At 35.8% G+C, this 17,659-nt stretch overlaps 1 protein-coding gene across 1 annotated transcript in view; it reads right to left on the bottom strand.

Moving 5' to 3' along the window:
* Positions 1-17,659, bottom strand: part of LOC136038004 (NAD kinase 2, mitochondrial-like) — a 44,253-nt gene that overhangs the window by 17,900 nt on the left and 8,694 nt on the right. The window contains exon 2 of the mRNA XM_065720922.1: positions 3,476-4,087. Within this exon, the coding sequence (XP_065576994.1) occupies positions 3,476-4,027 (552 nt within the window). The 5' untranslated portion in view covers positions 4,028-4,087. The remainder of the gene's footprint in view (positions 1-3,475; positions 4,088-17,659) is intronic.

Genomic DNA, 17,659 nt, shown 5'->3' with positions numbered 1-17,659 from the left:
CAGTTTGATCAGAAGCCACATATGAAGTCATTTATTGACACCTTTGTTAGTAAACGATATGAGGTGCAAACGAAGGTTGAAAAAAATATTTTAAACTCATTTTAAATTCAGCCTTCGGTGAGATGTAGAAGAGTGTTCACAATAGGAGTCGTTGTGACCGACACAAAACAATGTGGCCGAATAATTGCAGATCCGAATTTTAACATCCTTCATGATCATAGCCTTCAATATGGGCCTTTTGTATATAAAAAAAGCGTAATTTTAAATAAATATATTGGCACTGGCAGTGTCATATCAGAAATAAAAAAAACATATTTAAATTTTATTATAATGATTGTAAGCTCCAATGGCCGGGGGAGGGACAAATTCAAGCATATTATGGGGATACAGATTAATTATTATAAAAATGTAAAACTAAAATTTACTAGACGATTTGGGAAATGGAAAGCACATTAGCTCTCGAATGGACTACACCAACTGGGACCAGTCCATTTACTCGAAGCTAGTGAACCACAACGCTCCAAACAAGTTATCATTTATAAAATCCGAGACGGGGAGCGAATTTATATCCAAAGGTTTGCTTGCAAGTCCAAAGGTGTACTGTGTGCAAACACACAATGAGGATATTATGACATGAGTCTTTATAGGACCTGTGCAAAAAATAATTTCGTCACAGACACGAATGTCATGGCCAATTCACTCTTTAAAATTTAAAAACTATACAGTTTGAGTCGAAAAAATGCCATGTCAGCCATATCGGATAAAGTCTATGTGCGCGCGGACAGTGTGAGAGTACTATCACTTGGTCATTACTGTACTTCAGATCGATACGTATGTGTAGAGTACAGACAGTGTTTTGGTCTCGAGAAAGCTCAGTAGTTGGTGGGAGGAGGGTCCATTTTTCTCAGTCTCCATGTCAGCAGTGTGTCTTTCTAGTGTTTTTCCCGTGTTTTAATTATTAATGTTTTTGCATAAAGCGGAATTGTTGTTTTAAAAAGTGCGTAAAGCAAACTCTTTTGTGTTTCTTTGGGATCATTGACCCGTGCCCGCCCAGCCGCAGCGGGCACCAAACTTCAGGCAGCAAGAGTAGCCGGTGCTAGTAGTTGGTGGGAGGAGGGTCCATTTTTCTCAGTCTCCATGTCAGCAGTGTGTCTTTCTAGTGTTTTTCCAGTGTTTTAATTATTAATGTTTTTGCATAAAGCGGAATTGTTGTTTTAAAAAGTGCGTAAAGCAAACTCTTTTGTGTTTCTTTGGGATCATTGACCCGTGCCCGCCCAGCCGCAGCGGGCACCAAACTTCAGGCAGCAAGAGTAGCCGGTGTGTCTGTTCAACATTAAACAAGCAAATATATCCCGGTGAATCAAAATTTTCACTCTCGGCATACAATCAGGCTACGAATAAAACATATCGTTACATTGTATTGGAATTCAATCAAAACATTTTCGAGGACTGACGCGTGGTTACGGGTATTTTTGACAATGAAATTACCATATATCTACCCGTGAATAGTAATAAATGTCATTGGTCATTATCATGACACTGAAGAAACTACAAGAAAAAAAAAATTCCGTCCTAGGTAGTTCAAAACCACGGCTTAGGGAGGCTATACTCAAACATGGCATTGACAATGAATTCATTAATCTCCTATTTGAATTTTGTTAAAATTTAATTGAAGGCATTGTTCAACTGCAAGAAGTAGTTAACCAGCGAACAAAGCAACATCGTTCACCTATACGCGCCCTAGCTTGCAAAAAGAAAAGAAAAATATTAAAACAAAACGGCTTGTTCAAGCGGCTGATAGTTTCCTTTCACAGTTACTGCTGATAATCATGACAATTATAAACATTTTTCTCTAGAAATGGCCAGGCTTTACAAATTGACGCCAATAGTACTCGCTCTTTCACACAAAGAATACTTTGAAGAAAATCTTGATAAACTTGTTGAAAATGAGGCAATTGCCGATGATGAAAAATTAATTTTGCTTCAAATTGCCGTTCGACGTGTCGATAGGCGTAAACCCTACCATGAAAGGCCGCTCAAAGTAAATGTCATTGATCACACTCAAAGTTCTGAAAGTTCACCCCCAACACCACAACCGCCGGAACTGGAAGAAGAATAATAGTCATCAAATTTTTCAAAAAGTCTACAAAATTCTTCCCAGAGCCCCAATCGTGTAGTGTAGAAGATCCAAAATCCGCAGCAACAGGTGCAATATATTTTTTTTTGCCAGGGGTAATGTACTTTTCTCAGGTTAACGCATATTTTTGATGTACTACTGAATGAGCCATTTCATTTGCAAAGCATTGTTATAATAAGCCAGGCAGTGATGGGCTGAAAGAGGAGGTAGCTCCCTTTTTTAATAACTTTGCTGCCAAAATTTGCAGATGACAGGTTTAAATTCTAGTGTGGGAAATATTTCTGTAGAGCCATTGTTATTCGTTTTCCATTTCTTTTTCTGTCCAAAATGAGGAAAACGACACAGTTTACACCCTCTAGGGTTGAAGGAGCATTTGCCGGGATGGATTTAAAATTTCCCTAAAACAGATAATCAAAATGATTTATATTTTGCCATAGATTAACGACAGTAAAAAATCGGTATTATTAAGTTCGATGGGAATAGGTAAGAGTTCGTTTTAGTTCGTTAAAAAGCAGCAAAAACGGTTTTGAAAACATCATCATTAGCTTACGAACAAAAAATGTAACTATATTAATATTGTTAATAATTTAATTTGTTAAAATTTTCACTCTATAGCTATTTACATTCCTCAGTAACTCCTGCACTTTATTTTCCTTTATCTTTTTTGCATTCACCAGAGAAAGAAAGTCACTAAATAAAATCTTGTAGCTAGCAATAGCGAATTTACTTACAATTTGTGAAATTATGAACATGCAAAGAGCCGCACTAAAACTTAAAACAGATACAAGTTATCCTGAGAATTAGTGAGGCCATGTTCTCCCTTAACTCACCTCCGTCCCTGCTCTTTACTGTAAAGTTCAACTTTTGCTTTCTGAAAATATCTTAAATGACAATATTGTGACCGCATTTTCAATAATAAGTAATAAAACGACGAACTTTTATATGACTTCAAGGATTATCAAAAGTTGGAGAAATACAGAGAACTTAAATCCAATAACCTCTAGATATGACATACAAGAAAAGCAGGTCCATACCCAGGGAAGACCCCCTAGATTCAGTTCCCCCCATAATAAACACCATTTATGACTACATTACAATATCCTATTAATTTGAGAATTGTCTGCTTTTTCTGTTTTTGTTGTGTGCTCTTGATTCAAGAAATCTGCTTCATGATCTTGCAATTTCTATGGTTCCATCATAAGACGCAATAGTTTTTATAACTTGCTTGCTCTTTTTTTTTTTGACAAATCCAATATTCTCTTTTACGAAAACTGTATGCAACATGCACCTACAAACAAAAATCGACATACAAAAATCAAACAGCAAAACGCAAAGTACCTTAACAAGCCGATCAAATGCCTTCCCAATGTCAGACGAAAACTTCTTTGCTAAACACAAATATCCTTCCGAGCGCGTAGGATCACTATTAAAGCCAATAATTGGCTTATCATTCTTCGTAATCCTTACAGCTCCAAGCAGAAATGTCCCATCCCCACCAATGGTAATAACAGCATCAGCTTCATTAATGTCTTCCTCTTTATAATTAAATCTGTCAACCACTTTTGCCTCAATTTGATGTCTTTCAAGCTCATACAACACTTGTTCTTCGTGTTTTTTATGTATATTATGATGATACAATAAGGTGTTGTAATCAGAGCCCCTTCGTGTCAGTAATTCTTTCAATTCTGGCTCACTTAATTCAGGGGCCTTGGCTTTCTCAAATTCATAACGAGTTAATTTTGTAAGTACAACCACATTTTTTGGTTTAAATCCCGTATAATGTCTTGAATAGTGATGACTATGCCACCATTCAAATCCTATTTTATTGTAATTGAATAAGTTTTTCTTTACTGTATAGTTCATTAGTCTGTAAGCACACGTGGATCCCATCTTCGGCACTTTTTCCTAACTTAAAAGACCTTAGTCCATTTCTTGCAATGTCTTGGATTCCTGAAACCGTAGAAAATATTTATAAAGAAAAATGTTTTAGTCCTCTAAAAATACATTAAGTGGTAATACCAGGTAAAATGGGAAGGCAATTTTTCTCTAAATTAGGACTGAAGACCCCTTCCCTGGAAAACTAAAAGATTGGCCATAATTACACTTTTTAGTTGATACTTTATAAATAATGTACATTTATTCATTCTTTCCATATCGAAATATCAATAGGAAATGTGCCGAAGCCTTATATGCAGGAACCGCTTTTCTTTCAGGGATCTCGAAGAGAACACACCAATGAAACCTACAGTGTGCAGCAAGGTAATGTGCCTTTTTATACATGTTAATTTTACAAAACTTTTTCTACAAATGAAATTTTCTACAGAAAAATAAAGAGCAACAGTAAACCAAAGACAGCAGAAATAACTTCAAAAAATTTTCAAGCGTATAATTACCATAGATCACCCTCAATAAAATATATGAGCCCAAAACAAACAGAAATTGTGCTAAACAACTAAGTCAAACATGATGACAAACTAAGAAGAGCGGGGCAGACGCCCCGAACCCCTGTCTTCTAAAGGTCAGAACATAATTTGTACTTTACTTTACATAAATTATTATTTCGAGCTGTGTTTCTATTTCTTGTAAAAAAAAAAAAATCACCCCCATAACCAAGATTACTGAGAAAAAGAAATGAATGCAGATTGACAGTTTGAGATATATAACAAAGCACCGGGACACAAATGACGACCGGGGCACAGGGAGTATAAATGACGACCAGGACATAAGTAAAAAAAAAACTAAAAAAACTAAAAAAAAGGTAAAAACTACAAAAAAACTAAAAAGAAAAAAAAACTAAAAACTAATAAAAAAACTAAAAAAGCTAAACAACTAAAAAAACTAAAAAAGAAAAAAAAGAAAAAAGGAAAAAAATGAAAAATAAAGGAGAAAAACAAAACTAAAAAACGAATGTATATAAAGACCGGGATACAAATGACGACCGGGACACAGGGAATATAAATGACGACCGGGACACAGGGGCACAACTACAACGGGGACGCCGGTGGGCACAGGGGGATATAAATGACGACCGGGACACCGGGACACAAGGAATATAAATGACGCACGGGACACTCAAAGAGAAATCACAGACTGGGACACCGGGACACAAATGACGACCGGGACACAGGGAATATAAATGACGACCGGGACACAGGGACAAAACTACTAAGGGGACGCCGGGGGGCACAGGGGGATATATAAATGACGATGGCGACACAGGGAATGGTCGATTAGCAATCACCATCGCGCGTAACGACTTACGCGCGCGGGGTGGCTTGGGGGGGCGCGAAGCGCCCCCGCCAACTAGGTGTTGGGGGGAGCACCCCAACAGCTAGTATATGTATATATATATATATATATATATATATATATATATATATATATATATATATATATATATATATATATATATATATATATATATATATATATATATATACTGATATTCATTCCTTAAAGTCTTAAGAATTTTGAATTTATTAAACATAAACAAAAAGAAAAAAAACAATTAAAATGTATTTAGTTTCCAGTAAAGGGCAAGTTATGTTCTGGTCTTTAGAAAAGCAGGGGCGCATGTCCTACTCCTGTTAGTTTCTGCCCGTTTTAATTTTGACTTGGTTACTTACTGTGGTTTCGGTTCGATTTGAGTTACATTATTTATAAATGGTGGGTAGTTTTACGCTTGAGAAATTATTTGACTTTATTTCTGCTCATCTTTGGTTTAATGTGGCTCTTTAATTTCTTTAAAAAACTTTTTTCTTAAGTTTTTTATAATAAATTTCTGTTCATTTTCAATTGACATAGTCTATTTCATTGGTTAAGAAAAAATATCTTAAATCTTCGGTTTTCTCTATAAGAATCCAGATTTTAACTTACCATTTATATATTGGACGAAATTTTGCAACAATTTTTAACAATAGTTGTAGTATTATGCTTTGGATTGACGGGTATGGGGAGAAATATTCAAATATATGGGTTGAAAATATGCTCTTCTATGGGCCTGATGGAATTCTAACCCACCGCATGTAACAACTTTGAGTAGCCTATAGAAAAATATTAAGCACCTATCCCCAGGCCAGGATTTACCAACAGGCCCACTAGGCCGGGCCTAGCAGCGCACTGTGCCAGGGGGTGCAATAAATTATCACTGAGCGGTTTTTTTCTTATCAAAAATCAGACTGACTTGATTTATCGTCGAAGTACCCGGTGTACTCCATTGCCGAGCAATTCACGCCTCAGAAATCATGAATCATGCACGTGAGCGATTACGTTTTTCATTCCCGACGATCTTGGGCCTCTGATTGTTGATGAATGCTTACATTTGGAACCCTTCTTGGAACAAAATACTAACGGAAAAAAAGTATGACTCTGACTGACGTTAGCAAGGTTTCGCATCATTTTGATGCAGCTGATGTCTATCCAAACGTCGACATTGCCTTAAAAATGGTTCTTAAAGTTCCTGCCACAAACTGCACAGGAGATAAGATTCTTCTGTCCTTCGTCGGGTGAAAAACTACATAAGATCTTCAATCAATCATGATAGATTAATATCATCAACCCTGCTCACTGTTGAAGGAAGACCAGCTCAAGAGATGCCATACAATGACATCATAGACACCTTTGCACAAAAAAGCAAGTATGGGGGCCAGGCACGTACGCAGGAGTTTTTTCGGGAGGGGGGCCAAAATCTTCGAAACAGCAGATATAAAGTAGCACTTTTTTTTATTTAATAATCCAAAAAGCACGTATATCGAAAAACACAGATTAACTTTAATCTGTAGTATTGTAGCGGATGGGGGGAAGAAGACTGAAGCCTCAAAAGTACGTTTTAGGCTCAGGTTATATTCATAGCAATTTAGAACCAGTAATTAATCTATTATATCCCACTGAAATGGAAATTTTAGGGTTAACAGTGCAATATGGGTGCTGTGGGATAGTTCTTCCATTGCAAAAACGTAGATTTTAATGAAAACGATAGTTTCCAAAATTGATCCATTAAAAGCTATAAATTATCCTGAAAAGGGGGGATAAACGCTCTAATATCAAGGATGATTCTATTTTGCTGTGGAAAGCAAACTCTCTTTACAAAAAAATAATAATATTACAATTGCTAATTACTTCAAAGAGGGTAAAAATTTAGACAGAAAATGGGTTAATAATTGGGCTAATATATGGGTTAATATACTTGACCGGATAATTGCATGCTGTAAAATCCCCCCAAAAAGGCTTCCCACATGTATCTAGATTCTTAATAAATGTCCTACTTTTGCCAGAAATCCCAAGAAACCATGGGGAAATTAAACATTTCACAAAATTTCGGAGGGGGGGGTGAAGGCCCCCCTGCGTACATGCCAGATGGGGGCACGTACCAGATGGTACGTGCCAGACGTACCAGATGGTACGTGCCAGATAGGTTTTTATGCGTAAAGTTTTCCGAATTTCATTTATAATATTAGAGGTAGAAAATGAATTGCCGAATGCATAATGTGCTTTTGAGTCAGTATAATATGTATGTTCATCTAATTTATAAACTATTGAGAGGTAGCTAATAATCAGGTCTTCCTCTCTTTAGATATCTGGTGAGAGCTATATCTTTGGCCCTGAAGTCAATAGGAAGGCATCCTGCTAAAGTCGTTACTGTCTCAGATTTAGCGGATAAAAAACTTTGGAAATCAAAACCATAGAAATTCTTCGGACAGATACTAACTTTTTTAAATTTTGTTCTTTTTATTCAGCACTGACAACCATACAGGTATTGCATATAAAACGGTGGATTCAATAGCAGCTTTTTTATATAACTTTCTTAATGGTTTAAGACCCCAAGTGGTTCTGGCAGCATATAACAATTTTGTTGAATATTATCTGGCGACTTTTACTTTACTTTAAGCCCCAGTATCTTACTTTATCACTAATTGGTATTCTATGACTTAAAAACAGAAAAATAATCAGTAAATTTCTCTTTTCTTAGTAAAGATGATAGATTCACATTTATTAACATCGAATTTTAATTTGTTTTTATCTGCCCATTTTTCTAATAGTATACATTTCTTTTTAGCCATATGGTCTTAGAAATTCGCATCTTTAGAAGATACAGTTACACAGATATTATCAGCATACGCTTGTATTGTACAGTCTGTCGGTAACTCTGAACGAAGCAAATCGTCCACATTAATAGACCATAAAAGCGGAGAGAGTATGCTTCCTTGTGGGCATGATTTTTGAAGGATACAAGTTACATTATCAGCTTTATCACCGTAAGAAAATAATCAATCTGATAGACAACTTTTAATCAGCATAAATAGAAGAGTGGGACAGGCTAACCCTAATAGCTTTTTTTTAAATCCCAGGGTACCATGCTTTGTCAAAGGCACCTTTGATATCAAAGGGAAATGTGAATATCTTCATCCTGTTATCTTCTTCCACTATTGTGACAAGATTTTCCAGGGCATCTACAGTTGATTTGCCGTTAACAAATCGAAACTGGTCTTTAGAAATTCAGTCCTTATTAATATATAAATTCCTTTCGAATATTTTGCCAAAACTGGTAATAAGTTAACGGGTCGATAAGAAGATGGTAAACAATGATTAGTCATCCCCCGCTTAGGAGTTATTATGATTTTAGCATTTTTTTTCCCCAGTCCCTAGGAAAATATTTAAAATTCAAACATGCATTATATATTTTAAGCAAAGTGGGAGCCAAGACATGGACATTTTTTTATAACTACATTAACAATACCATCTAAGCCGGGAGCTTTTAGTGGTTTAAGAGAATAAATGTCATCTTGTAATGAATCAGGTGTTATAGATGACAATGTATCTTGGTTATTGTCACATGTATATTCAACTTGACCTGGCGGTGATAAGAAGTTTCCGATAAGGTAGCAGTGTTTTAACACCAACGCGGTTTTCCGCCACATTTTAATTCACGTAGGTCAGAATAGACATAAGAACAGACATGAAATAGACATAGACAAAGGCTCTGATATAGACAAAAACATAGGCATAGACTAACCTAACCTGTCTATTCTGACCCAACTAATGCTCTTGATTATGCAAGATTTCCTGGGTGGCGGAAAACCAACGGGTGCGTTAAAACACGCAATTCCCATTGAGCAGTCATCAGATGAATGGTGAATACCTCACCAGCTACCTGTTATGATTCTGCGTACATACCGTAATCTTTTGCAATATGAATACGGGATACTAGGGGGGGGGGGGTTGAACATATTTTGTATATTGTACTACAGGGATCTAAGCTACCTTTATCTTTACAAAAAGATTCCAATCTTCAAGTTTTGACCTTCTAATTTCATTCAAAAACGGTCTTTTTTTCATTTTCATAGTGATGATTTCCTCACTTGCGTGAATTTTTTTTTTTTTTTTTTTATGCTCTCCTGTAATTTTGCCTTAATTCAGTTAGTTCTGAGGTCCACCGTCTTGCATACTTGTTGAGAATGACGGTCTTTTTCTCAGGCATTGCAATTTTAATTCCGATTTGTAAGGCTTTCAGCACATTTGTCAATCTCTAATTTATTTTCCAGAGGCATGCAAAATATGTCTTCAATATTTAAAACATTTTAGCTAACTGTATTCCAATCCACTTTCTTGTACTTGAACCGTGGGTCAGTCAAACTTATGTTGGACGAGTCGTCAGTAGAACACCTTAGCTTAAAAGAAATATACCCGTGATCTGAAGGACTGGTACAAATTAACACTTTCCAATCATAAATATCAAGGGACAAACAATTACCGACAACAGTTACCTCCGGAATCGTGGAATTTATTCTTGTATTTGTTGCCACTGTTGGATCATTTAAAACAACTAGCGAACTACTTGCAAAAAATAATTCCAGTTCCGCCCCTCTTCCGTCCGTAATATTATTAGAAGGTCAAAGAAGACTTCTGGCATTAAGATCCCCACCTAAAATTAACGCAGACGTATTTCTTACTGTCTCAATCGGATACAGACATAAAGAGGGATTTACGTAAGAAGGAGGACAATAAGCTGACACAACTGTAAAGGTCTTTTTACGAGTATAAATAAAGATGACATCACATTCATTTGTTGAGACATCAAAATGTAGACCTGCTTTCAGCATATTTTTAACAAAAATTGCCGCGCTATAAAATTTTTTTGTAGCATCAAATTTAGAAAAAACACCTGTAATTTGGTGGTACGGAGGAGACTTCTAAATTTTATTTACATATGGCTCTTGAACTAATACAACATCTGGTTTAATCATCTCAATATTTTTTATATAATTCTAATAAAGCTAAATAAGAAAGTTGTAAATTAACCTGAAGAAGTGATAAACTATTTACACATGATATGGACGACTTAGTATCAGCCTCAAGACACTTGAATCTTTCTGATAGATTGACTTCTAGCTTTTTGCGTATATGGTTAATTTGAACTTTGTTAAATTTCCTGTTTCTGTAATATTGCATTTTCTTTTTCTGTAGTTGGTCAAGATTAATTTGTATTAATTTATTTGCGGATTTCCTATATCGAGACCTTCCCGTGTTATATTCACCTATTTGCATGATCTGACAAGATGCAAATGTTTGGTCAATTGTGCTTGAGTAATTAGTTTGAGCATTCGTATATGTTAATCCATCTACAGGTGCTACCATAACTAAATCATGTACATCATAGAAACAAATTTGTAATATCCGGTTTTGACCTATTTTGACTACCATTTGATTTTCACATAAAAGAATGGCCGTTAAAATCCCCACATAGGATCTTAGTTCCCTCCAATTTCTGGTATACGAGGGGTCATGTCATTTTGATATTTTACCCATTGTTATTATAAATGTTTGCTACCGCATAAAACGCACCATTTATTCTAATACACTTTAGTATAACGACTTCTAAGTTTATTAAAATAGCTGCTCCTCCACCTTTTGAATGTTGACTTTCTGTTTTTTCTTGGTCTATTCTGTCCATTTCGTATCCCTTAAAATTGGTAATAATTGGCTTGCACCACCATGCCTCCTGTAAACACATTATCGTAGGGTTTTTAACACTTAATATATTTTTGAATTCAACTAATTTTGATTTATTCAGGCTGTTGCAGTTTAATTGCCAAAATTTAATTTTGCTATTTCTGGTGACGCTACTACCTTGGTTATTGTGACAAGTCCCTTGATCCATTCCCAGTTGTTGTTAAAAATCTTTTTTCTATTTCAAATTCTGTTTCGTCAAAACTCATTATTTCAGGGAACAATTTTTCTGCAGCTCTTTCAACCTTTTCAATCTTAAAATTTTCATTTACATTGGGTCTTGATAAAATTTTTATTACACGTAAAAGGAGTTTTAATACTTCCTGGATTCGTACAGTTGCATTTATTTCTGGGTGAGCCCCTTGTGGAAGTAAATTTTCTGATGGATTGCTGTTTTCAACAGTCGTCGGTCTATCTTCTCCTGTTCTTGCTATTTCAGCATACGTAATTTTTGCTTCTCTCAATAGAAATGGATTCTTGGATGCAATTTTACTAATTTCACATACTTCTTTATACTTTGGACAATTATTATCCCCACTAATGTGGTCTGTGCTGTGACGGTTTCTGCATTTAATTTGATTTTGGGTACAATTTTCAGCGGAGCGGACTCAGCTGGAACCTTTTCCACAGGTCTGTGCTCCAGTACAGCACACATCTTTCGCATGGCCAAATAATTGGCAGTTAGTACACCTTCTAGGTTTTGGTGTCCATGGCCTGACAGAAGAACTTAGCAGTCCAATAATAACTTTATCTGGTATTGGAACATTGAGTATAATATCAAAGATTTAGTAGGTGTCAAATCCTTCCTTATCCTGTTTAGAAGCTTCTCAATTTTTGGAATTCCGTATTTATTTTTCCATTCAATTTTTATTTGTTCCATTTCTCCTAAGTTAATTTTTTCGTACACAGTAACAGGTTTCTTAAATTGGTTTAAACCTTTTGATGATGATACCTCAATTTGCTATTCGTTAATAAACTGAAGGGTCTTAAAATCATCAATTTCATTTTTATTCGTTATCTAAACTAGAATATCCCCTCTTGTCCTGATCTTCATTTCATCTTGGACTTGGTAATTTTTGGAGAGCCAAAGGCACGCGGTAACTTTGCTGATCTTATTGCCATGTTCATTTTCTTTCAGTTTGATCATTAATGGGATACCATACTTTCTGCCTGTTTTAGCACTGAAATTGAGGAACTTGTTGACACTGTTCGATGCCTTTTGCTATCAGGCCGCCTTTCTATAGAGCAGTCAATGTTTCACCTTGTTCGATATTCATATGGTTTCTTTCACTATAACTTCTTTTTCGCCTCAGCACCTTCTTAGGGCGAGTCATTTTGCAGTTTCCCTACACCACACTTTTAAGTTTATTTGAATAAACTTAAAACAGTTTGTACTTGACAATTACTAAACTTGACAAAAAAATAAACTTCACAAAAAACAGTCAATTTTTCTTTCCCTTCACTTTGAAGTTGTCACTATGAAAGCAACAACGAAACTCCATAGTCCTACTCACAAAATAATGTATTATCTATACATGAATTTTTGTGTTGCTGTCTACCATTGGATTAAACTTATTTCCAAAACCAAGCAGGTTTATTAAATTTACTTAATACACCCCTTTCCCCAAACGTATGTTTGATTCTCAAATTATTATTTTAAGTGAAGTTATTTTGTGGTAAAATAAAAATTGTCATTATGAAGATTATTTCCTTAAGTGACATTGACCCTTCCTCTTACAGTATCCTATGGTTGGCCATGGCTATCTCCCTTCATATGTCCTGAAATTTTAACGTATATCCCTTAACCTTTCCTGAGACATTGCAGATATACCCTTTTGACAAACTTGGATACGCATTGTAACTTTTGATTTAGTTCAATTTTTCCCTCAACATGCCCTAACATTCATAACTTAATAAACTTAGCTGCTCCAGATATGGCTTAGGGACAAAACTGGATGCACATAGTGTCTTTTCACTTAGTTTAACTTCCTCAAAAACATACTCCGAAAGTCCAACGTAATGCTCTGATTTTTTTTTTCTGCGATATTGCGAAGACCCTTTTGACAATCTAGATACACATATTTTAATTTGATTAAGTTCTACATCCCCGTATAATTCTACATTACGTTGTCGTTACCGTTAGTCCAAGGAAGTTGTTTGGCAACCAATCAAAAACTTTTGAAGAGATTCTTCTTGACTCAATCAAGCAGCCCAACCTACCATTAGTTTCAGGAATAGAAAAAGGGAAGAAAATTGCAAGAGAGGCAGAAGTGACAACATTTAAAGAACATCCATAGGTGCTTGCTTGAGAGGGAAGAAAATCTGAAAGCAAAAGGCAAAGGGAAAAAGAAAAGTTCAGATGGGAAGGGTGTGAAATAAAAAAAAAATCTTCCCAAGAAGAAAGCAAATAGAGACACGAGTGATAGCGAGGCATCAGCCTTGAACTTGGCTCTGATGAAGACGATCGGAATATTCAAGATACTATGCAAGAAAGTGACAGTGATGGCAAGGAAACGCCCAGTAAGCAAAAGATTATTCCCAAGCTAAATGAGCACTATGCAGTTAGATACAATACCAGGAATGGCAAACAAGGTTTATATACAGGAAGGGTATTAGACTTTCCTGACTAGAGAAAAATTAAGCTCATGTTTCTTTACTGCTTGAGCCTTGCCCTCTACTCATTCAATTGGCCAAAGAAAGACAATATTAATACTGTGGATGACAAATACATTTTTACAGGACCAATAAAGTTAGAGGGAACCAGACCATTTGAAATAGCCCAAATCCGTCAAGTTATTGTGTCGTACAAGGCAGTCACTGACAAACGTAAGTAGATCTTTGTTTTTGTCCATACACGTAAGCTATAACAGCTATGAGTCACTTTTTGTATCCGAAGTTAAACCATAATTTTTGTGATGATTTTCTTTTTTTTTTAATGTAAGCAATCATTTACATTCAGTGATTCTTGCACCTCGGCTAAGATACTATTACTACTACTACTGACAAGTCACTGCAGTACAAAGCCACCTGAGGTCAACACAGCTACACACGCTCATCCTCCATCCCAATCTATTCAAAGCCTCTCTTCACACCCTCCCAGGAGGTTCCAATTTCCTTTAAATCTTTTTTTATGATTTAATCCCATCCCAGACAAGGACAACCTGCTTTCCGTTTAGCTCTAATCGGTTGGCCGAAAATAACTATCTTTGGCAATTTGTCATCATTCATCTGCAGAATGTGCCCTAGCCATCTCAACTTTTCTTTCACTAAAGCCCTAGAAAGTGGGATTGAACCACATTCTTTGTACAGCATACAATTTGAAATATGGTCAGTCAGCCGGGTACCTAGAACAATCTGTATGCAATTTCTCTGGAAAAAATCTAGTAAATCTTCATCTGCTTTTTGGAGCACCCATGCTTCAGAGCCATGTTTGATCACTGTCATTACTAAACCATCCAATATTCTAATCTTGGTTAGCAGACTTATCTTTGTATTCTTCCTAACTTTTTTTTAACTATGAAAAAACATCCTGAACCATGGTTATTCTACTTTTAAAATCTTCACTGCTCCCACCATCTTTACTAATAATACTACCAAGGTAAGTGCAGTTGCCCCAGTAATCAATATTTTCGTTACCCGACATCAAATTTTCATCTTCACTTCAGAGCTACCATATTTAAGAAACTCATTTACTACACTATTAGTATCTGGAGCCTTATTATTTTTTAATCCTTTTAGTGCTGTTGCTAATTCTTCCTCACAAAACCAATCTTTCTTCACATCCAAGGTATCACAAACTTTTTCATATTCCTCTATATCTTTTCATCCAACTGTATCTTGGTTTGTCACATTCTCAAAATGTTCCACCCGTCTCTCTTTAACTATTTCCTTGTTACTGATTGTGGTCCTGTTCCCATGTTTAACTGGGAAAGGTCCAGATTAACTACTCCCTCTCAATTTATTAACATGCCAGTACAATATTTTAAAATTATGTTGTCTAGCAGTATATTCCAGATCCTGTGCAATTTTATCCACAGCCTCTACTTCAGACCCCCTTAGTTTATATTTTAATGATTTGTCTGCTTTCTTTATATTCCTTATGTTTTCATACAATCTATTACTCAGATAATTCTTGTACAATCCCCTTCTCCTCTCTATTAAATATAAAGCTTTTTCACTCATATTCCTAGCTATATTCTTGACTTTCTTAACGTTTCTTAATGTTAACCTGTTGGGTAAGTCCAACACTGTCGGGGTTCGCCCACAATAGCAGAAAAAAATCTAGTGTGGCCCTTTGATGCCAGTCAGTTTACATAAAAATTGCTTGCTTATGGGCTTATATTGATTCCTCAATGCCCTCTAAGATGGTGAAGTCATGTTATCTTTGAAATATTGTTGAAAAAAGCTAGTAGGTTATGTCGCACTCCCCACAAAAGCTAGGGTAAGTCCAATATAGCAGACTACACTACACCAACTTTGAGACCTAGTGATGGGTTACATGCACATTATATGCAACAATTAGAAAGTGCATAATGTGGGAAACTTGTTATAAGAAAAAAAAGATCAATAGAAGATGATATGAAATACTTCTAAAAAAAAAACTTGAGTCAGTTTAACAGGAAAAACATGTTATGGTGTCTGACTTTCCTGATTTTCCCTAGTAGTAATAGAAGCAGCATTTTCAAGTAGCTACAGTTGCGGTAGTAAGTAGCTGAGGACGCTACAAAGTGTTGCAGTCAAAGTCAAATGTAGTCATAATCACAGTTCCAAGTTGTCAGAGTCACAAGCAGTTAGACACAGTCAAAAGTAGTTGGAGTCACAGTGGCAACTAGTAACAGAGGCAAGCAGTCACAGTCGTAAATAGTTGCAGTAGCGGTAATAGTAGCAATAGTGGTAACATGCACATAGTGCCTCTTGGTTAGTTCAACATCCTCTCAACATGCCCTAAAAGTTTCAACTAAATACTCTAAGCCATTGCAAAGATATTGATTATATGCCCTGTTACAACCTGCCTGAACACAGTGCGTTTTGATTCAGTATAAACTTTGCCCTAAACATTTCCTGAAAGTTTTACCTTCATACCATTAGCTTTAATAGTAACAGCAATCATAGCAGCAGCAGTAGTCATAGTAAATACATTCTTAGACCACACTGGCTATACATGATGTATGATAAAGAAAAAAATAATAAATGAACAATAAAATTAAATAGCTGAGAAAAACGAGGGTAATGTCAGCCAGTAGAATGAAAAGAAGCAAAAGTCAGAAGATATTTTGACAAGGAGCTCTGAGCTGCTTAAAAAAATTGTAGCAGAAGTTAATGAAGCTGATTTCTTTGGCATTTTTGCAGACAAAACACCTATTGTCAGCTACAAAGAGCCTTTAGCTGTAGGTGTACAACACATCAATAGAAAGGAAGCTTTAAAGACCATTTACTCGCCATTGTAGATTTTGAGTAAAAAAAAAGTCACATCTTGCAGAGGAAATTCTACAAATGTTATGGAAGGCTTAAGTGAGGGAACACAGGTTCCCATTTCCAAGAAGTTATGAAGAAATGTTTGATCCCTCAAATGCCTAGCCCATAGAGGGAACATTATCATGAAAACTGCAGGGAATCAATCTCCTTGATATGCAACATGTTTGGTGTCTTAAAACAAATCTATGGTTTTTTCAACAGGGGTTCAAGCACTTCAATTTGTTCTGTAGGAGAGTAGACGTTGAAGGTAAGCTTTATCTTAAGGGACTTTTGGAAACAATTTGGTCTTCCAGACCAGAGTTACCCAAAGTTCTATGGAGCATTCTTACAACAATTGTAGCACTAATGAGTAAAATAGCAAACAAAATCTTGATGCTAGCATCAAATTGAAGTTTGACAGGCTACTCAGTACCCATGCTCATTTTAAGTTTACTTGCAAACTACAAGCTACGGAGCTGGATATCATCAGCATGTGCTGCATTGTGAATGCCACTATAACTGTCATCAAAGAGTCTATGAAATAATGTGAACTCACCAGTCGAATTACATCATTTATCAGTATAGCCCGACAATTAATATTGGGAGAAGATGGAACTGATGAAAATAGCATGTCAGATCCAGAGTTCTACCTGTGGCTAGAGGGTGAGCAGAGACTATATCATTGTCAGCAGTGGCCTCTGAAGGACAACTGAAGTGTTGCCAATGGCCCTTTTGACATTTTATATAAATGACTTCAAGATAGTTTTAGCAGTTATTGGTGTAAGTTAGTACTTGCATAAAAAGAAACTAAAGAGCTGTTTCTACCTTTACTATACTGTCTGATAAACGTTAATCCTTCACAATGCCACACTTTATGTGCTATGACCTCATAACAGAAATACCTGTTCAAGCATTCCAATTGAAAATTCAACTTTTTGCAGAGATTTACAAGAGTACTGGAAGCATCATTGAGTTTGCTGGATTGTACTCTTTAGTAAAAAAAAGAACAGATGAGGGTTGAGTGTTGCAATTATTTTACAGAGCATTCACTTTTGCAAAAAC

Source organism: Artemia franciscana, chromosome 17 (genome assembly GCF_032884065.1).
Source record: "Artemia franciscana chromosome 17, ASM3288406v1, whole genome shotgun sequence".
Classification (NCBI taxonomy): domain Eukaryota; kingdom Metazoa; phylum Arthropoda; class Branchiopoda; order Anostraca; family Artemiidae; genus Artemia; species Artemia franciscana.
This window is presented reverse-complemented; position numbering and strand designations above follow the sequence as displayed.